The sequence below is a fragment of the Megalops cyprinoides genome, chromosome 13 (genome assembly GCF_013368585.1).
Source record: "Megalops cyprinoides isolate fMegCyp1 chromosome 13, fMegCyp1.pri, whole genome shotgun sequence".
Taxonomy (NCBI): Eukaryota; Metazoa; Chordata; class Actinopteri; order Elopiformes; family Megalopidae; genus Megalops; species Megalops cyprinoides.
Window position 1 is genome coordinate 18,260,942 of NC_050595.1, and position 18,829 is coordinate 18,279,770.

At 42.2% G+C, this 18,829-nt stretch overlaps 1 protein-coding gene across 1 annotated transcript; it reads left to right on the forward strand.

The window, feature by feature from the left end:
• The first annotated feature begins 907 nt into the window (after positions 1-907).
• Positions 908-14,891, forward strand: LOC118788317 (semaphorin-7A-like). Its single transcript, XM_036544277.1, has 14 exons — positions 908-1,004; positions 2,819-2,961; positions 4,555-4,596; positions 4,933-5,028; positions 5,746-5,848; positions 6,427-6,537; positions 8,339-8,481; positions 9,806-9,984; positions 10,450-10,558; positions 11,674-11,869; positions 13,045-13,160; positions 13,472-13,617; positions 13,998-14,056; positions 14,480-14,891. The coding sequence occupies exons 1-14, from the start codon at positions 908-910 to the stop codon at positions 14,842-14,844; spliced, it is 1,905 nt and encodes a 634-aa protein (XP_036400170.1). The 3' UTR covers positions 14,845-14,891.
• The last annotated feature ends 3,938 nt before the right edge of the window (positions 14,892-18,829 follow it).

Consider the following 18,829-nt stretch of genomic DNA (forward strand, 5'->3'; position numbering starts at 1 on the left):
GTTTGGGAAGCAGAATTAGATAATTGTGCACAACTGTCAACATATGCCATCTGGCAGAATTAATGCAGAAACTCAGGATATTGCTATACCTTTCTGACTGGCCCAGACGGAAGATAGTTGTGCCCTTTACTTGCCCATCAACACTACTTTCATCTACCATTGTCTCCTCCAGATGGTGTGTGTTGACATTAATAAAGACAGCATAGTACCTTACACTAACCTCTCTGTCTGAAGACAATGTGCTCTGCCCGGGGGTTTTCCATTGAAGTGCTAATCAAGCCTAGCCTCACCTAGCTTCAACCACGTATATTTATCAAGAAGTTCAAATTAGTTTTGTTGAAATAAGAGGGGCTGTGTCTAGGTGTTTGTTCCATGCCTCAAAGGTATTATTATTAACATGCAATTGTGGCATGCTGTTATAATAATAAGCCTATATTAGGCATGAGAGGGTTAACGAAGAGCTTGTTTTCAAAAGGAAATAAGTGGTTTCAAAAGGCAAAATATATTAAAAAGAGAGGGATTACCATTGAAAGTTAATGTGTTAGACATGCAGTAGCTTTGTGTAGGGTGGGCACATTGACCTTAAAACTTTTTTTCAAATGCCACTCATCAATAAATGGGGAGTGTCAGAGGCACCTGTGACTGTCATCTCCCATCTCATTGGTTATAGATGCCCTCTTTGTTGTTGCAGAGATACAGGCGTTTAAATAATGTAAGAGGTATATGTATATGTACTAAATATTGCGTACTATCTATTCCAGTGACCCTCGCTTTAACTGCATTATTTACAATTCGCGGAGGATCCAATAGCCACCACCACTCCCACCAACCCCGCCTGCTTCATGCGCCGTAATCGCAATTTGCGGACTGAATTTTCTTTCTCTGCTCTGGTTTAATTCCGGTCGAAATGAAACTACATACACAACTGCCGTTGCTTGTCACGTGGAATTTACAATTAATAGTTAGTTTGTTGGCCTTTAAACCACGGCTCATCATTCAATTGGGTAAGTATTGCAGGCGCGGGTGAAAGAGGACTGTTAAAACTATAGCGGTGTAGCTAGCAAGTGGACTACTCTTGATTTACGATTAGATTTGATTTTAGATAAATTGATATGATCAGAGCTTATTGAAGCTGTAAAACTCGGTATCAATCGACGTTATGTAAGAGTAAAACATTTCCAGTATGTAGCATACAAAAACCTATATGAGAAAATGTAAGATATCGCAAACAAATCTATTGATGCAATTGTGATCAGCAGTGGAAGTTAGATGCTTTATGGTAGGCTATCTTTGACGAAACTATGAATGAACGAAACATGCATTACTTTGGTACATTACAAATGCTGTCAGAATTTAACTGGAACACTCGATACATTATGACTATAGATAGATTACATTTTTGCATCTGCTGAAACTTAAAAAGAAGAATTTAAATGGATCTGAAACGAAATTTAGAAAAACAACACAGAACATTGCAACGAGGCGCCGTGTGGTACATAATTCAAACTTTACCTTAAACATGCTCATATGAAACGCTCGCATACACACACGTGAAACGTTTCATATTTGTACATGTAAGCATATATTTAGACCTGCTTAAGCACGCAGAAAGTGTTTGTATACGTCTGTCCATGTGCATGTGTGCAAGTCAATTGCGTGGGCCACATGTATCAACGGTGCGTACGCACTAAAATCGTTCTGAGCACTTTTCTACACATAAAACGGCGTTTATTAGAAGATACTTCCCGGCAAAACATAAGTACCTCTGCACATGGTCTCGATATGGCTTAAAATTTGTAATATGCAGATTGGCGACACCAAGAGTAACTAACGGTGATGCAAGTAAACAGGTCTTGTGTCAATCATTGATGAGTGTTATCGCGCATGCATTGGTCCATGTGAAATACTGGTTTAACTGTAAACTGTGAACTGTAAAATGTCGCACATTTTGGCAAAACTGTGATTGTCAATTTGGCATTATTAACATTGTAACTTGTAATCTAAATTAATAAATAAAACGTCATAGATCACCATGTGTAATCAAACATTTTTAATGAGTACTCCTATATAGCAGGCTCATTTACAAGCATTCACAATCAGTATGGCTGTGCTCAAGGGCGTAACTTTGGGTTGAACATTGGGGGTGTTGAGGTCTCCATGAATATGATTATTGGGGGGGGGGGGGGGGGGTTGTATTGGCCGGTTTTGATTATTGGGGGGGTTAAACCCCCCCCACCCATAATTTACGCCCATGCCTGTGCTAGCGCTTTTAGACGGTATCGAGAATAACCTAATCAGGCATGAACATGTGTTCTAGGACCAGGCAGACTTCTTCGCCAATGATGATGTATGGCTAATAAGTCGCTTTAGATTGCCAAGGGCTGTTCTCCTCAACCTCTGTGAGGAACTGGAGACCCTTCTCAGAGAAACGCAGAGAACCCATGCAATACCGGTTCAACTCCAAGTTCTAACCACCTTGGGTTTTCTCGCCACCGGGACATTCCAAAGAGAGTTTGTAGACAGGTCGGGAATATCACAATCCTCTCTGAGCCGTGTCATGCCCATAGTATGGGAAGGGATCACCCGGATGACTCCAAGGTATATAAAGTTTCCTTCCACTGCGGTTGAACAGGATGGAATAGGTGGAACAAAATGCAATTTGTAGCGATGTCTGGTTTTCCACGTTGTATACCACGAGTGCGATTTGATAAATGGACATTAAATAAATTCTTATTTAATATTATTTATGCCTAAGAAGTTAATAAAATAATAAAAAAGAAAACGGTGGAAAAGACCTTCCTCTCCTGCATCTCTACAGACAGTGCTGGCTGCGGCAGACTGCGATACAGCCGACCTCAGAAACATACGGTGCCCTTTCATGTCGAGGGGTCGGATGACTTGTATGTCGGAGCAACCAACATGGTGTACCGGATTAATTTAGAAGACAGCCGCATTGTAGAGGTAATCGCCGCTACAGATTCTTATGCTGGCTTTATTTTGACGTGCCGTCATCATCATTTTCTTATCTGCATGGAATACATTAACACATCAGTAGTGTTTATTCATGCCACAGTCATAGTCACAGGTTAAGTGCCCTAACTGCTGCAGGGCCAACAGCTTTCTCCTTCCTGGGAAGAGAACGGATATAACTTGTGCAAGAGAGGGTCACAGAAACCAAACTCCATAAATCTTGTCAAAATAGTACTGTTGCAGTCTGTTTTTTTTTTTTTTTTTTTTCAACAAATTACAATATACAATTGCACCATATGGTTCTGTTGTGGTGAGGCTTGCCTTGACTGCTTTTGCCTGGATTTTGTATTTTGGGTTTAGACCCACTCTGGGATTTAGGACTAAGTTACATCCATCACTGTCTGAACGCATGTCTCTGACATTAGGGTGAAGTCGCACTGAAGTAATTCTATTCACACTCACACCTGCTCTGTAGCAGATGGCCAGTCCGTCAGGTTTTCACCGTGCCTGGTTTCTAAGGTTCTGTGTTGAATATTTCTCCTTTCATACCCAAGAGAGGACTTTACTGTGCGGGGAGTGCTGAAAGATCAATGCAGTGAAATGAAACAGAGATGTTTTTCGGAGCAGAGCTACTTCAGTTTGTGTTTGTCCCTGTTGAGCACTGCTGGAAAGACCGTTACTCACACCAGTTTATTACCCAGTGCTGAAGGCTGGTGGGCCTGGTTTTTCAATACCAACAATGGAAGACTCTTTCAGCACCTGACAGTGGAAAAGCCTTTCAGACTAGCTATATACGGAGTCAAATCAGGAAGAGATAAGCATTATGTGTTTTCCACTGTAGAGATGTGACCTGGCTGGTTCAGTTATTTTTTCCCTTTCCCTTTGTAGAGCTGGACCCAGGTTGGGTTGGTATATCCCTTTTATACTATAGAAATGGAACCAGGCTGGCTGTATTAGCCCAGGTTTCTGGTGTATTGCCATCAGTGTTTTCTGCTGTGCTGACCTGTCAGTTCAGATCTTCATGTCACCTGTGAGTGTGACGTGGGAAGCTGCATAAACTCTGTTGCTGTTGGCACTAAAAACTGAGGAGAGAGGGTGCATTACAGTATGTGTGTCTTTTTCAGAAAGTAGAATGTTCCAGTTCTTGGTCACAAATATGGAAAAATGTGTATCACTGGGCGTCTTGATAAATATCTTACCAGTAGTCGCTCTGTTTGGAATATCTGATAAACAGATTCTGACCACAATCTGTTTGTTCCTTCTGGGCCATATAAAACCATTTCCAGTTCAGGTGTGGCAGCCAGCGTACGGGAAAGGTTGAAATTCCCCAGTTTTATGACAGATGTCTGAAACAGGTGCTCAGTCCTAGATGGATGGTCTTAGCATAAGGAGCATCGTTTAAAATGAGAGATGGTGACTTCTTGAGGATATAGCTGGAAAATTTCTGCAGAAATATTGTGGAACACATTTATGATCATTGAATCTTTTGGCACAGTTTGTAGTGAGTCCTACAAGGAAAAAAACACTAACTGTATGTTATTCAGTGTTTTATCCCCTGAATGCCTTTCATTTTCCTCTTTGCAGAACTTTACCCTTGAAGTGACTGGTGGACAAAACTGTCTAGAGGTCAGTCTCAGTATCCCAACATTAAATTATTTGACTTTTTGCAGGGCAGTTCTGAGATGTTTGCTTGGATTTTATGGCCAAAATGTCTGAGATCTTTTTTCCTTTTGTTGAGGGGAGTCAGAATGAGGTCTCCTGGAACTATGATGTGGAACAACATGATGATTCATACTTGCCTCAATTCACTTCCAGTCCAGAAAGGGAAATACAAAATAGCAACCGTTGTTATCAGTTCACTTAATGTTTACTTTTGGTACATATCTTTACAGTTGTTTTTTTTTTGCCGCGTTTGCCGTGTAATTTAACATGATTTTTTTTTTTCCAACACTTTTTTTTAAGAGTTTGTGTGAGAACATCATAACAGTTATTGTGGAGTTCCAGGACAGCCTGTTTGTGTGCGGCACTAATGCACAAATGCCACTGTGCTGGAAATTGGTGAGTGACACAGACTTTTTTAGATGTTTGTGTAATTCAGTGCCATGTTGGCCATAAAACTGAATCTGTCCCTTAAGACTTCCCACATGTGTGGAAAACCAGTCAAATGAAGTAAACAACACATTTCAATAGCATTTGTGAAACCATGCTGTTTTTTCATGATAAATTATTGAGGAGGTTTACAGCACAATTAAGGGCATATTAAACTACTTCTTATGTACCTTGCTTGGCCCCACCAAAAGTCTAGACCAGAGACATTTCTCCAAACATGGTTACAGTAAAAATAAACCCAAGGACAGACTGAAAATCAACAAAACATTGGAGAAATGCTACTGAGTCAGCTCAACAGTAACTGTAAACAGCCACTGGGTTTGTCACCAGTGCAGTGATACACTGTGGCAGTGACACTGGGTTAAATACAAAGCAAAATCATCTGAAATATAACCACAATGTACCTGTCTGGCTGTGATGCTGGCATAGTGTGTGACTATGGCAATATGCTGTTTCTGAACTACAGTGAGTCAAGTGAACTCAATGTCTACATTGACATTGTTTGTAAAACTGTAATGTGTATAAGCATAAAGCAAGGGCCATTTGTGCCTTTGTTAGGGTGCTTCAGGTATGAACCAACGGGCCGTCACACTGTGGTTCTTTAGAGGGTTGATGGTGTTTGCATCTACACCTCTGTGACATGTGTTCCTTTCCCTCACCACAAAGTATCCCCAGGTGGGAAATCAATCGGGCAGCGTTATCAAGAACCGCGACGGCACAGGGATCTCCCCGACCGTTTACACGCAGAATTCCATTTCTCTCTCAGTAGGTATGTGTCCTGGGGTCCTAGTGTCCCCTCGTTGGCCTGGAGATACATGATCCTCAGGGTTTGAGAGATGCTCTCCAACCAACAGCTTATTGACAACTGGAACAGCAGAGTTCCCATACAACCAGTGGTACCAGTTAAAGTAGTTTAGACCTGAGTGGAATGAACAGACACCACTGGCAATATGTTGTGGTCACTGCAGCTGCATTTTGCCAGTATTATCACTGTATTATGGTTTCTTTTTTTTGTGCTGATGGTGTTGTTGATAATGTTTATCACTATTGATATGGAGAATCACTACATGATAATGGTTCCTCTGAAAGTTATTTTGAACTAGAAATAAGAGTAGCCACTGTGTATGAATTGGAAACTTGTGTTCTTTAATAATAAGGCGGCTGAAACATCCTGTGATTCCCTTTGTCCGTGTGAGGGTGGGTGTAAATGAGTATTCTGCCAGGGCTGCACAGTGGTGGTCCTGGAGGGCTGCAGTCTCTGCAGGGCCACGCTGGTGGGACAGGTGGTGGGATGTTGTGGGATGGTGGTGACGTCACCTCACCGTGACGGGTGGCTGTCTCTCTCAGATGGTGACCTTTACGCTGCCACGCCCCTTGATAGTGCTGGGTCATCGCTGCAGTTTCGGAGGAAGGGTGGCCGCAGAACCAGTGTCTGGATGTACGAAAAATGGGTGACAGGTGAGCAACACACAGCAAGTTGTATATATATATATAAAAAAAAAAATTAACAGTACAAGAGAGCATTTCTTCTTTGAGATTATTTGTCCAGTCAAAAGAACGTGTCACTGTCATCTTCAGTGATTAGAAAGCTAAACTTAATTTGAGCAGTTCCCAAGCATAAGAACTTATTTATTGCAGAAGATATTTCCTCTCAATATTAGGCAAAATGTCGGTGAAAAGTGGAGTCACTGCTAAGGATATGCTTGAGACAACCATACCATATATACTGGCATGGCATAACCATATGCCATACAACTGTGGGAGTTGCTTTTCAGTGTGTCAGGGAAAAGTGCTGTACCAGCAAAGACATGGTGCTGTTTAATTACAAAGACTCTGGTTGCTGTGCCCTGACATTCAGGCACCCAGATTGTCCTGAGTTGACATTTTCTTTATTGCAAAGCCTGCAGTCATCGTAATGGGGAGTAACATTGATTAGAACATCAGTCATTTGTCCTTCTGTTGTGTGTGTGGTGCACTTTTTTGGGCTGCACTGCTAGGCTCATATTACAGCCAAATGAGTCACAGAGCTCTTAGGGAGGGTTTGTTGTCCTGGTGTTAGGAATGCCCTTTTTACCTAGGAGCACTGGAAACCATCCACCACAGAGTGAAAGGTCATCTTTTCAGGCTGTACTTGGGTTCACTGAATGGGGCCCTCTCTCCTCTCTCCTAGCACTTTACATTGTTTTTGCACTTGTACAGTATCCTACAGGTCAGATTTGAACAGGCTAGGATTCTTCGTTGTAGCACTAAATTACTAAAAAAAAAGGTTTATTCCTGTCTTAATGCTGATGTTTATGTTCCTTGTGATGAGCACTGAATGTTCCTTGATGTGTAAGGCGTACACAAAATAAATAAATATGTATATTTAAATGCTGTTCATTTCTCACACATAAAATATTGAGATAGGACTATAATGTGTTCTGCCTCCACTCAGTTTAACCTGGAAGTCTGGAGCATGCAGGTTGCCGATGGTTTTGCTGTCAGTATCGATCTGAACAGCACAGATGAAATGGCCATTTTTTGGTTCATTTCTCTTGATGTTAATAGGTCATTATGAATTGATAGAGAAAATGAGAAGCTAGCAGTGTATGGCAGATTCAGCAAATATCAAGGGGAAGAAACGGAAAGAATGTGCAGTGGAGCATTTTTTGTACTTACCATACTAAATATTTTTGTAGTCCATTGCATGTGAGCTATTCCACCCATAACACATTTCCCTCTGCTGTGATGGGGGTAGAATTCTCATGAATCTGCTCAGTAGATACCCAATAGGGGGAGAAACCTTACCTGTGCCTTACCTCAGTGCTGGAAAACTCCTGCAGGGCTGGGAGTCTCCAGTTCTGCCGGATTTTGTTCTGCTTTGGCACCAAGACCTCATTAAAATCATCCATTAGAAGAGGAGATTCACCACACCTGCCACTCTGGGTATAGATCACAGATCTTGAGTGAGTTAACATCCAGGCAGCCGCTGTTTCACACCAGGAAACCAGCTGACTCATGTTCCAATTAGTGATTTAAGGTGATCTGTGAAGTGCTAAAGTGCAGTGAAAGCCATCTTACCCCGGGGTCCTGCAGGAGCATTGGTCCCCCAGCCCTGTCTTGGGTATTATCTGTGCATGCACCTGGATGTCCAGTGAAACAGTTCAGGTCTAGTACCTTTATCACAGGTGTAAAAGCAGTGTCCCCCTTCAGGTTATGAACTTACAACTTCCTGGTTACAGCTGCATCCCCAGTACATAACGCATGGTTCTCTCCACAGACCCTACCTTCATCTCAGCCAGTTGGGTGAGGCGAGTGGATGACCCGGATCAGGAGAAGATCTATGTGTTTTTCCGGGAGAGGAACTCAGACAGCAGCGCAGAGGCTGATCCCTGGATTTCTAGGATTGGCCGTGTCTGCAAGGTCCTGCTAGCCATGTGGATTAGTCATTAAACAGATAAGAGAGGCTTACATTCTGTGCTTTCAGCAGTGCCTTGAGTGTGCCCATATCAGGCTAGCTGAAAGTTACAGAAAAGCATGAGCAGACAGTGCTAAAAATAAAAGTGGAACTGTAAGGAATTAGGCCAAAAAGAGTTTTGGTTGTAGATGTTGCCATTCTGGCACAAACAGCAAACATCTGCTGTCCTAAATGCAAGTACAAAGTCCCACAATGCACCAGAGTGGAGCAAGCACTGACTGGAGGATGAGCACATGCCCCCCGATGTTAGATAGGCCCCTCGCTTCCTTTCTTAAAGAGATAAGAGGATCATACCTCTGTCTCTGCTAGTCACCCCTATCTCGTCACAGTCACTGTTTATTGATGACACTGCTGGAATTGGTGGAATTTCACAATCATTGTACATAATCTGCTGGTAAAGTGGCTACCTGAAGTTCCTCTCATTCCACACCCTTTGCATTTTTTCAGCACTTCCTTTTTTTAGCATGAATAAGTTCTGCTCTTTAGCGTGAGCTTGAAATTCAGTAGGCATTTGTAAATGGCTGGCTCAAAAACTGTTCTCAATGAAAATGGACTCCTGGAGACTGTAGTGTGTTCTAGAGGCTCACACACAAGTCTGTCTCCACACCAGATGTGTAGTTTATCAGGACTGTGGGAGGTTGCAGGTTGCAGCCTGTTTTCCAATCACAGCATTTCCTCTTTGAAAGAAGAAGCCATTCAGCCTTTGAATAGACATGTCCCGTTTTCGCTCTAAAAGGCAATGAATGGGTCCGTTGAGGAACCTGAGGACAATGCATAGCATGTTGTCATACATGAGACTACATGACAAATATGAGAACTGACCATGGGAAGTTGGGTGCTTTCAGGGCACATAGTACATTCATTTAAATGAGGTTGGTACAGTGGTCAGAGAGGGTCATGGGAATTACACACACGTAAAAAAATAAACATCTCTGGTTACATGGGAAAACCAAAAACTTTTTCAGGGTTTGAGAGGGGGGTGGGTTGTTCAGGACTGACGATCATGCATTGCACACTTCAGCTGCCGAGCCCATTCAGAACTATACCACCCCACCTGCACCCCCCTCCTCCCTCACTTCCCACATTCCCCCATACAGGTGCTCTGTCTCTGCCCAGCTATACTGCTCTTCTGAAGGCACTATTTTCAAATGCAGACCTCTTTGGTCTTCTGGGTGAAATGCCGTACTGCAGTGCTTCACGTCATACACACACACAGGTATGTGGCAGTGTCCCAGTGCCGATATTCATCACCACCGCTCCCCCTCACAGGTGGATGAAGGTGGGTCCAAGAGGTACTTCCAGAACATGTGGACATCTTTTCTGAAGGCCCGGCTCATGTGTGGGATCCCAGAGGAGTCGCTGTACTTTAACCGCCTGCAGGGCGTGTATGTCCAGCACGCCAACGACTGGAGACGTACCCGCGTTTACGCCCTCTTCAGCAGCAGCTGGTAACGGTTACACACTTTCTATCTACGCTTCTGCTGACCTTCATCTTCCCCGCCTCGCTGTGATTATCACATAACACTGCACTGTATCGAACACACAGACTAAATATATGCTGAAAAGATTAAGACTGAAGGTGCAGCTCCAAACAACCTTGCAAGTGGAGCCGGTTAGCTTCCTATCCAGAAATGAGAACTATAGGAGCACAGTTTGGCAACACTGAGTGAGCACGTTTCACCACTAGAAAGTGAAAATGGCAGTAAATTTGCCTGTCCAGTTGTTTCCCCTCTACCCCCTAATTTCTTTGCTTTATTTTTTCTGTTAGTAACACACACACATACGCATACACTTGCAGATCCTTTTAGAATGTGAAGCACGTAGATTAGTGGAAGAAGTTGGTTCTACACATTAGCCCTCGGTGCGATTGATTGCACTGCATTGTAGTCAGATTTTAATCTTCCCCTTCACAGGAATTCCACCGCCATCTGCACGTACACCATGGGGCAAATAGACAAGGTCTTTGAGAATTCCTCCTTCAAGGGCCTTTATGGCGAAATTCCAAATCCAAGGCCAGGAATGGTAAGGCGAAATACCATTGCAGATGTGGGTTTATTTTGGCCTTTATTCTTCTCTTACATGTAGCTTGTCACACCCAGTTATATCTTAACATCATTGCATAAAAATGCAGAAAAGGAGCATGCCTTAAGAGGCAAAATGTAGTGTTCAGACTTCAATCTGTGTGCTACCCATCTGTTTTAGTAAGGAAATTACACATGAATAACACTGCTGCCATTTCCCACCAATTAATTGAGCTATCTCTCTGACCTGTGCTGGATAGGTAGGAAGGAATGTTGTCATTCCATTAAGCCACTGAAAATGCATGAGGGATTTTGTTTCCACATCTCACTTGTAGACCAGTCGAAAATAAGCCTGTACTTACAGCTGATTGACATCAGTAGGTAGGTACTTGAAATAAGCATTCCCAAAGCACCAGACCTCAGAATTTATGATGGCTTGAGCTTGATGTAATGTGTGTTTGTCTGTTACTGCTGTCTGTCTAGGGACCTCTTTTGAAAATGAGCTAATGGCTAATTCTGTTACAGAGCATGAAATACATTTGTTTTAAATATTGTACATTGCCCCAGCCAAATAAATATTCTTAAAATGTAAAGGAATAAATAAGTCTGTTGCTATGCATACAGAGAGAAACAATCATTTGTGGAACCAGTTTTACTCCTCATCATCTGAATGACTTCCTCGCTTTGTTCTGACCTGAAACCCACCCTTGGGCATGGTCTTGCTTTATAAATGTGGTAACATTACACAATTCATTTTGTGAGCTACACCCTCTGGTTCCCAATGATGTTGTTTTTAAAAAGGGGAATAAGATGGGAATGGCCCTGATGTAATGTGTAACACACAAATGTTCCACAAAAACGCCTCAAGAGGGCAAGCAGCAAAGATACCCAGGGGGTGTTTGGGGAAAAAAGTAAAGGCCACACCTTTGTCTTCATTTCATTTTTCTCTCAGTTTTTTTAAATTGTGACAGCAGAATCCAAAGAAAATTTAACTTTGAAGTGTTATTTTTGTTGTTTGAGGGAAAAAAACAAACTTGGTGACACTTTTTGCTCTTCAAAATTATAAAAGATCCACCCCCAGTAATATACCAAACTTCTGCTTCCGGTTTATTTCAGTGTGTCCCTGACAGTAGGAGCCTGCCCCAGTCCACTATCAAAGTGATACAGAGCCACCCCGAAATGAGTGACTGGATCCATTCCAATCACCGCCACGCCCCTCTCTACATCAGCACCGTGAACTACACCAGGATTGTGGTGGACAGAGTCCTTGCTGCGGATGGGAGACCACATAACGTGCTGTTTCTGGCCACCGGTATGTGGTTCTGCCACTGGCACAAAGCGCCCAATCCCACACATAGTACTGCAGTGCTTATGGAAAAGGCAGTTACTTGGTCAGTTCCCAGGTTGTGTCTGTTATGTTCTTGAGGAAGGTGCTTGACTGAAATTTCCTTTTTTAAATATGCAGCTGCACAGATAGATAAAGTATAAGCTCTGTATGAGCTTTGTAAGTTGCTTTCGATAAGAGTGCCTTTCTAAAAACCAAAAGGTACAGATATAAGTAATTTGTATGCTACCCAGAGTTTAAAGTTTTCTGTCTGTTGAAGGAGGCACAGATCTGTCTCATCCCTTGTGAGGTGTGGTAGTTCCTAAATGAATGCGATATCATAAGGTGTGAGTCACGCAAATGTACAGGTCAGTGATTCGTCTACAACAGCTGACTTGGAACAGAGAAAAAAGAAGCTGATTATATTTTCCAGATCCTGGGTGGCTAGCATGATCTTGTCTCAGTTCCTTTTTCCACCAGGGACTTTATATAATCTTTAAATAATCTTCCCGGTTTATTTTTATAATTCATGAATGGACAATTCAGCCTGGAAAATAAACTGATGTTGACGGTTCTGAGTCAGTCTTATAACAGATAGGAATCACGAAGGTTTTATTCCAAAGTGACTTCATGTGAATGTGGACCTCAGCTGATTGTAGTTTGTGGTTTGGCTTATTTAATTTTTGTTTTTTGATGAGAAGATTTTGCATCTGCATTTTGCAGTTTTGTGTATGTTATATCTGATAACAACAACAACACACAACAAACAACAAACAGCAACGATGGCTTTAAATCCTTTTATATAGCACCTTTCAGCCTGTCAGGGTTCTCAAGGTGCTTTACAGTGAAGCGGGGGACTCCCCTCAACCACAGCTAATGTTTAGCACTCATCTGTATGATATTTGACAGCCATTTTGTGGCACAATGTTCACCACACCATGCATTTTTATTTTAGAAATTGTTCTCCACATTCAAATTATTTACATTTATTAAATTTTGTTAATTTTTCTCTCTTTCTCATTACACATTTGATTCCATAGTTGTAGTCTGTAGACCAGTTTAACTTATAAGCTTGTTTTAGACTCATATGAATTCTGTTTTCAGCTCATAGCCAGAGGGAAAAGTTCGCCTAGCCTCTCAACATGAGTTTCCCTTCCCTTTAGACCAGGGGATGATTCACAGAGTCTTGGAGGACGGCTCCACGGCATTCATCATCTCTGAGACTCACCTGTCCAACCAGTCTGCTTGCCTTCAGTTCATGAGACTCGACTCCCGAAAGGTCAGCTGTGCACATGAACACACAAACCCAGCCTGAACATGAACATAATCGATTGAACATGCTAACACGGTAACTAATTTGAACATATTAAATATATTAATCCATATTAAATACGTAAACATTCACAGTGTTTGGGGGGTGGGGGAAGGGGGGGGGTGCTGTGAATGTGTTTTGGTGAAATGAATGATGTGGTGTTACTGTAAGTTTGAGAGCCATTGAAAGCACTCTCCACTAACGACATGGCTGAGGTGCTCTGGAAGGCTTGGAAAGGGACGCAGTTATCTGTACTTGCTTGTTTTGTCTGTGTTCAGAGGAAGCTGTTAATGGGGTTTGCTGATCAGATTGTTCAGCTGGACCTGCAGCGCTGCCAGGATTATAATGGGTCATGTGCGGACTGCGTTTTGGCCCGTGACCCATACTGTGCTTGGAATGGGTCAGCATGCACGACAGCAGTACCGTAAGTGAAACCACGCAGATGCTATTGCCGAAATGCAACTTCACACAATGAGGTACTGCACCCTTCCTAAGGGTGTCATATGGTGTCAGCTGCTCACTAGTATGAACCAAACAGAGGGCTTTGCTCTCCACAGCAAACATTGTGAATCAGTGATAAAGCCTGATGTGCCCACCAGCTTTAGGATTGAAGAAGCCTCTATCTTTCTTATAGATTTCATTCCAGCTGAGCTCGGGTTATTTGCCTGAGCTGTTCTGATTTGGATTCAGTATCTTATGTGCCAGTGGTCTTGATTGTACTTGTAAGTGTTCAGGCTGCTGGACCCCCCAAAGAAACCTACCTTCCACATAACTGTTCTAATTTTTTTTGTCTCCTTTTCTCAGGGGGAGCATACAGAACATTGCTGATGGAACCACTAATGTTTGTACCCAAACAGGGGAAGGTAAATTTGTGCTAGGTTTGTTAGATTAGCAAAGATGCTAAAGCAGCTGCAAAAGTAAGCATAAAAAACCATAAAACTCCACCACAAGCATTTATTTACTGCTGGGAAAATGTAAGCGTGATGTGTATCTAAATTTTAATATGACAATATTAATCCATATTTGTAGTTAAATGTAACATTAAAAACAGACTATGCATACCATATCCACATGACAGAAAATCTAAATTAAATGAACATAAGTAGAAACAACATTTTGACCTTACTGATGAGTGCTCATAATGAGGTATGAGGTACAATACATCGAAAAATACACATGCTTATAGAGGAATATAAGAATGTAACATTTGTGCAATTACAAAAGACCTGTATGGCAATATATAATGGTAGACTCATTCATGTAAACCCCTGTATGATGTCCTCCAGATCAAAGCCGTCACAGAGCATTGCCATCCGACCCACCTGCGATCACCTACTCTGTCCCCCTGGATGTCCCCTTCTACCTCACCTGTCCCGTGCACTCTCTCCATGCAAACTATAGCTGGGAGCACCCCGCTGGGAGCGCCCCGTGCCCAAAGACACAGTCCGAGTGCCTGTACCTCATACCAGCTGTCAAGGAGGAGGACAACGGGACCTACAAGTGCGTCTCCATGGAGCGGGACTACACGCGAGTGCTGAAGTCGTACCAGCTGCGGCCCAGCAACACCGGCTCGGCTCTGCGTGACTCTGTCAGTGGCCTGGCGGTGGCAGTGGTGTCCACACTGCTGAACGGTGCTCTGCTGTCAGAGTAAAGACTTGACAGAAACGCCTTCTGTCACCGGGCTATAGCTTCTTCTCCCCGTCTATCGCTCTTTCCAGTCTCATGTCTTCTGGGCAATCGGGAGGAACAAGAGAGAGAGAGCAAAAGCACTGCTTTACAGGGACTTTGGTTCCACACCTGCGGAACTAAGAGAAGGCATACCTCAAAAGGTGTGGTTTACTCCTGTGGGTGTGGCTTACCTCTACAGGTGTGGCTTACTCCAATAAGTGTGGCTTCTTCTAACAGGTGTGGCTTATCCCTGCAGATGCTGCTTACCCCTACAGGTGTGGTTTACTCCTGCAGCTCGGACTCCTGTTCCTGAGTGGTTCAACCAATAAAAATGTCTGCAATGTGTGGTCAGGACCTGGGAGTCAACAGTAGTGCGATATAATTGGATGACTGGCCCCATTCTGCTGGACGTTATTCATGTCACACTGCTGAACAGTTCCCTGTAGGGACTCATTAGAGAGCCTGTGAGTTTCTCAGTTGGTGTTAGTGAGAGATGTGCAAATTGTGTTTGTTTTGCGGTGCACTGTTGGACTTGTAGTGTGAAGACCCGCCATTAGCGGTTTTCCATTTGAAAGGTAGAGTTCTAACAGATAAATAGCGAATTTGAGGGGTGCTTTGCATGGCCTGCTGGAGGGCTAGCATTCTGCTGAACCCGAGTATTTAGTGGGGTAAAAGAGGAGATGGGAAGGAAATTGGAATTGCAAAACGAGGAGTGAAGAAGTGATTTCATTTCATACTGGTGTTGATTGATCATGGAGAGAAGCAGAGCTCACAAACACCAAGATCTGTAAGGATAATTTGTGATAAAGTGTGTGGTTTTTGTTACCCATGTGATTAGTAACAGCATCCATGAGTGTAATAGAAAAACTAAGCTATGTAGGAAAATACGTATTAAACTAAAATACAGAACCATGACTGAAAAAATACCCAGACCGGTGCTTTGAAGTGCCTTGAATGTAATAGGCTGTTGTGTCTATAGGAGGAGGACTGCAGAGTACAAAGCATGACATTTTTGCACTTTATCATTCTGCTATGTGCCTTATGCCAGTCAGCCTGTAGAAGAGTATTGCAGATAAAGTTAATTTCATCACTGCACTAATTATTTATGTAGATGCTTCATAGCCTTAAGAATTGTTACAGAGGCTGTAGTTTGTGTTAGAGAATTTTTCATGGAAGACAGTTATCAGACAGAAGACAGTATTTTTTTTTATTGGTTATAACCGTAATATTTATTTGATTTTAGTTTCTGATGTAATACAGTGTTTCTCAACCCTCTCCTGGAGGACCCCCTACCCTGCATGTTTTAGATCTCTCCCTGCTCCAATACAGCTGATTCAAATGATCAGTTTGTTATTAAGCAGCTTCAGGAGTTCATAACGAGTTGATCATTTGAATCAGCTGTGTTGGAGCAGGGAGAGATCTAAAACATGCAGGAGAGGGTTGAGAAACACTGATATAATGCATATGTTCATTTGGAATGGATCTTGTGAGCTTTTCCTGTTCACACCGTATTCCAGGTGCCATTCTCTCAATGTGTGTGAGCTAACCTGCTTTCACCATGAATAACCACGGGACTGTGATCACCTGCAGATTTATGGTCAGCAATAATTTCTTCAGTTGTTTCACTTTTATTATGTCTTGTCATCATACAAATGTGTACCTCTGAGATGTACAAAGTTGTGTGTGTGTATGTAGAAAACTGAGAATTTAGGTGTGGTCGGGGAATAGTGTGATAGAAGTGTTGGGGGCACTCTGTATGTGATCACACACAAGACAAGTTTTAGGAACACAGAATCTCATTAACTTGCATGTGTTAACCCTCGTGTTTTGGGCCCTTCGTATGAGATTTAGTTTTCCTGTCAGATTTGGAAAGCGTCAGATTTCAACAGATCCAGAGGCTTGTTTATGCAGTCTCCATAGAAAAGTTTACAACTCGTAATCCGTGAGAGTGAGAACCAGATCTCGTACAACAGTGCTCTGTCAGAAGCAAGTGATGCCACTTGATGGAGGTATAGGGGTCCACATTAATTCTTTTCAGCTTACTCAGAAGTACATGTTCCTGTAGTGAATTAGAAGCACTGCTAAAATAAATGAACATTAACCTGGCATTAGTGTGTGGGTTATGATGTTTCTGGTATATACAGCACTGCTGTGGAAATAGCGTTGACTGTGCCGCATGCCTGGTAATTCATTGTGATCCATGTTAGTGCCACTGGTATGTAATTGTTTCGTTTGGACATGGTTTGTTGGGGACTGGGGAAGAAAATGCTTTCTCTCCACAAAGTTGGCACTGTACAAGTTATCGAGACATTTGGGGAAAAAAAAAATTACCAACCAGGTGTGAGTTCTTCAGTAAACGGTTTTAAAAGGATCTAGAAATCCCATCCGGACCAGTAGCCTTGTTGGTGCATGTGTTTTTAAAAATCATTGTCACAGAATTTGATTAAATCTCTGGTTTATCTGCATTATGGATGTCCACATAGGCTAACACATTATTACACTCGATCAAAAAAGCAACTCGTAAATCTTTTAGTCATGAAGCTCATGATATATCAATATACATGTTTGCCTGGGATAACTAGTTTCTTTCTTGCTTGTAATTTCTGTGGTTGCTTTGAGTATCTATGGTTGTTAAACTATGAATGAGAAAATGAGCGTAGGACTATCACAAACTTTCAATGACGCCTTCAGTGTCAACAAATTCCTGGAACGAACACAGCTTTTGTAAAGCTTGGAAAAGTAAACCTCTTCAATTTTTAAAAGGCTGCATCAGCTGAGTGGAAAGCCTGTTTATATTTAATGAGCTACAGATACAGCGCATGGTGTTAGGACGTGTCAGTGACAGGGTGATGAGAAGGATGAGGAGAGCGATTGTTAGGAGGAAATTAAAGAGGTGGGGGTTTTCCGTTCAAATCCCATAATTATGTACTGTGTCTGAAAAGAGTGTTGGGAGGAAAATATTAGCTACAAAACATTAGCTACAAAAATACATTTGTAAAATGTAACAAAGTATCTATTCATCACAGTATGTCCTCCACTTACTAACCCCCAACCCATGGCTATTTTTCTATTGTCCATATTTGTTCATACCCCAGATGTGATAAGACCAAAAAAAGGTAAACAATGGGTTAATTCATTTTCTTTTCTCTGGTTAAAAATACTTTAATTTCAGTAACACTGTATAGAGTGAAGTCTTACTGGTCACAAGTAATACATTTTATTCTAGTTGACACATTTATGCCTAAAGTGTAGGCCCTGCGGTGTTTTATGGTGTAGTCGTATATGTTTTTTGTATAGAGCTGGAAAAGGTGGCCAGTGGTGCCGTTATAGCGCAGATGATTGAAGGGGAAACGGGCGATTCTTGTGTTTATGGCTCAGCCTGTGCTTTTTTCCAGTACTTCTCCATGTGTTTTTTTTTCAGCCACTTTAATTAAGCCTTCAGCAGCCAATGCTTGAAGATGATGCTGACATCGCAGCTCTCAGGAGTATTAATTTCCTACAGCAGTATATCCTCTAAAAGTAAACCTGCACTGACCGTGAAAACCACTTCAGCGTGAATATCCTGTGGGTTAACTGTGAACGTTGTTGGCGCTCAACATGAAACAACATGCAGACAGAGCCACAAAAACGGTCTGCTTCACTGAAGGGTCTCACTTTCTCTTCCACTTGGACTGATCACAGACTCTCATTACCAGAGCCATTAGACAGCCGGGTCCTCCCTGATAAACAACAGTTTAATAGCAGGAAGTAATTTTAGATGTGTATAAACAGTATATCTATGAAGAAATGAGGCTTATTTATTTCTCCAGAATTCAAGGCATCTTATTATTTGCAAGCAGCAATTCCAGTTAAATTGTCCTTATTGTTGTGACACACCCATTTGGGCCTGTTAAAAATAAGACTGGAGCCAGGGTGTGAACCTGCACATATTTAGGCTTCCTCAGGGCAACATTAGGGCACTATGCTGA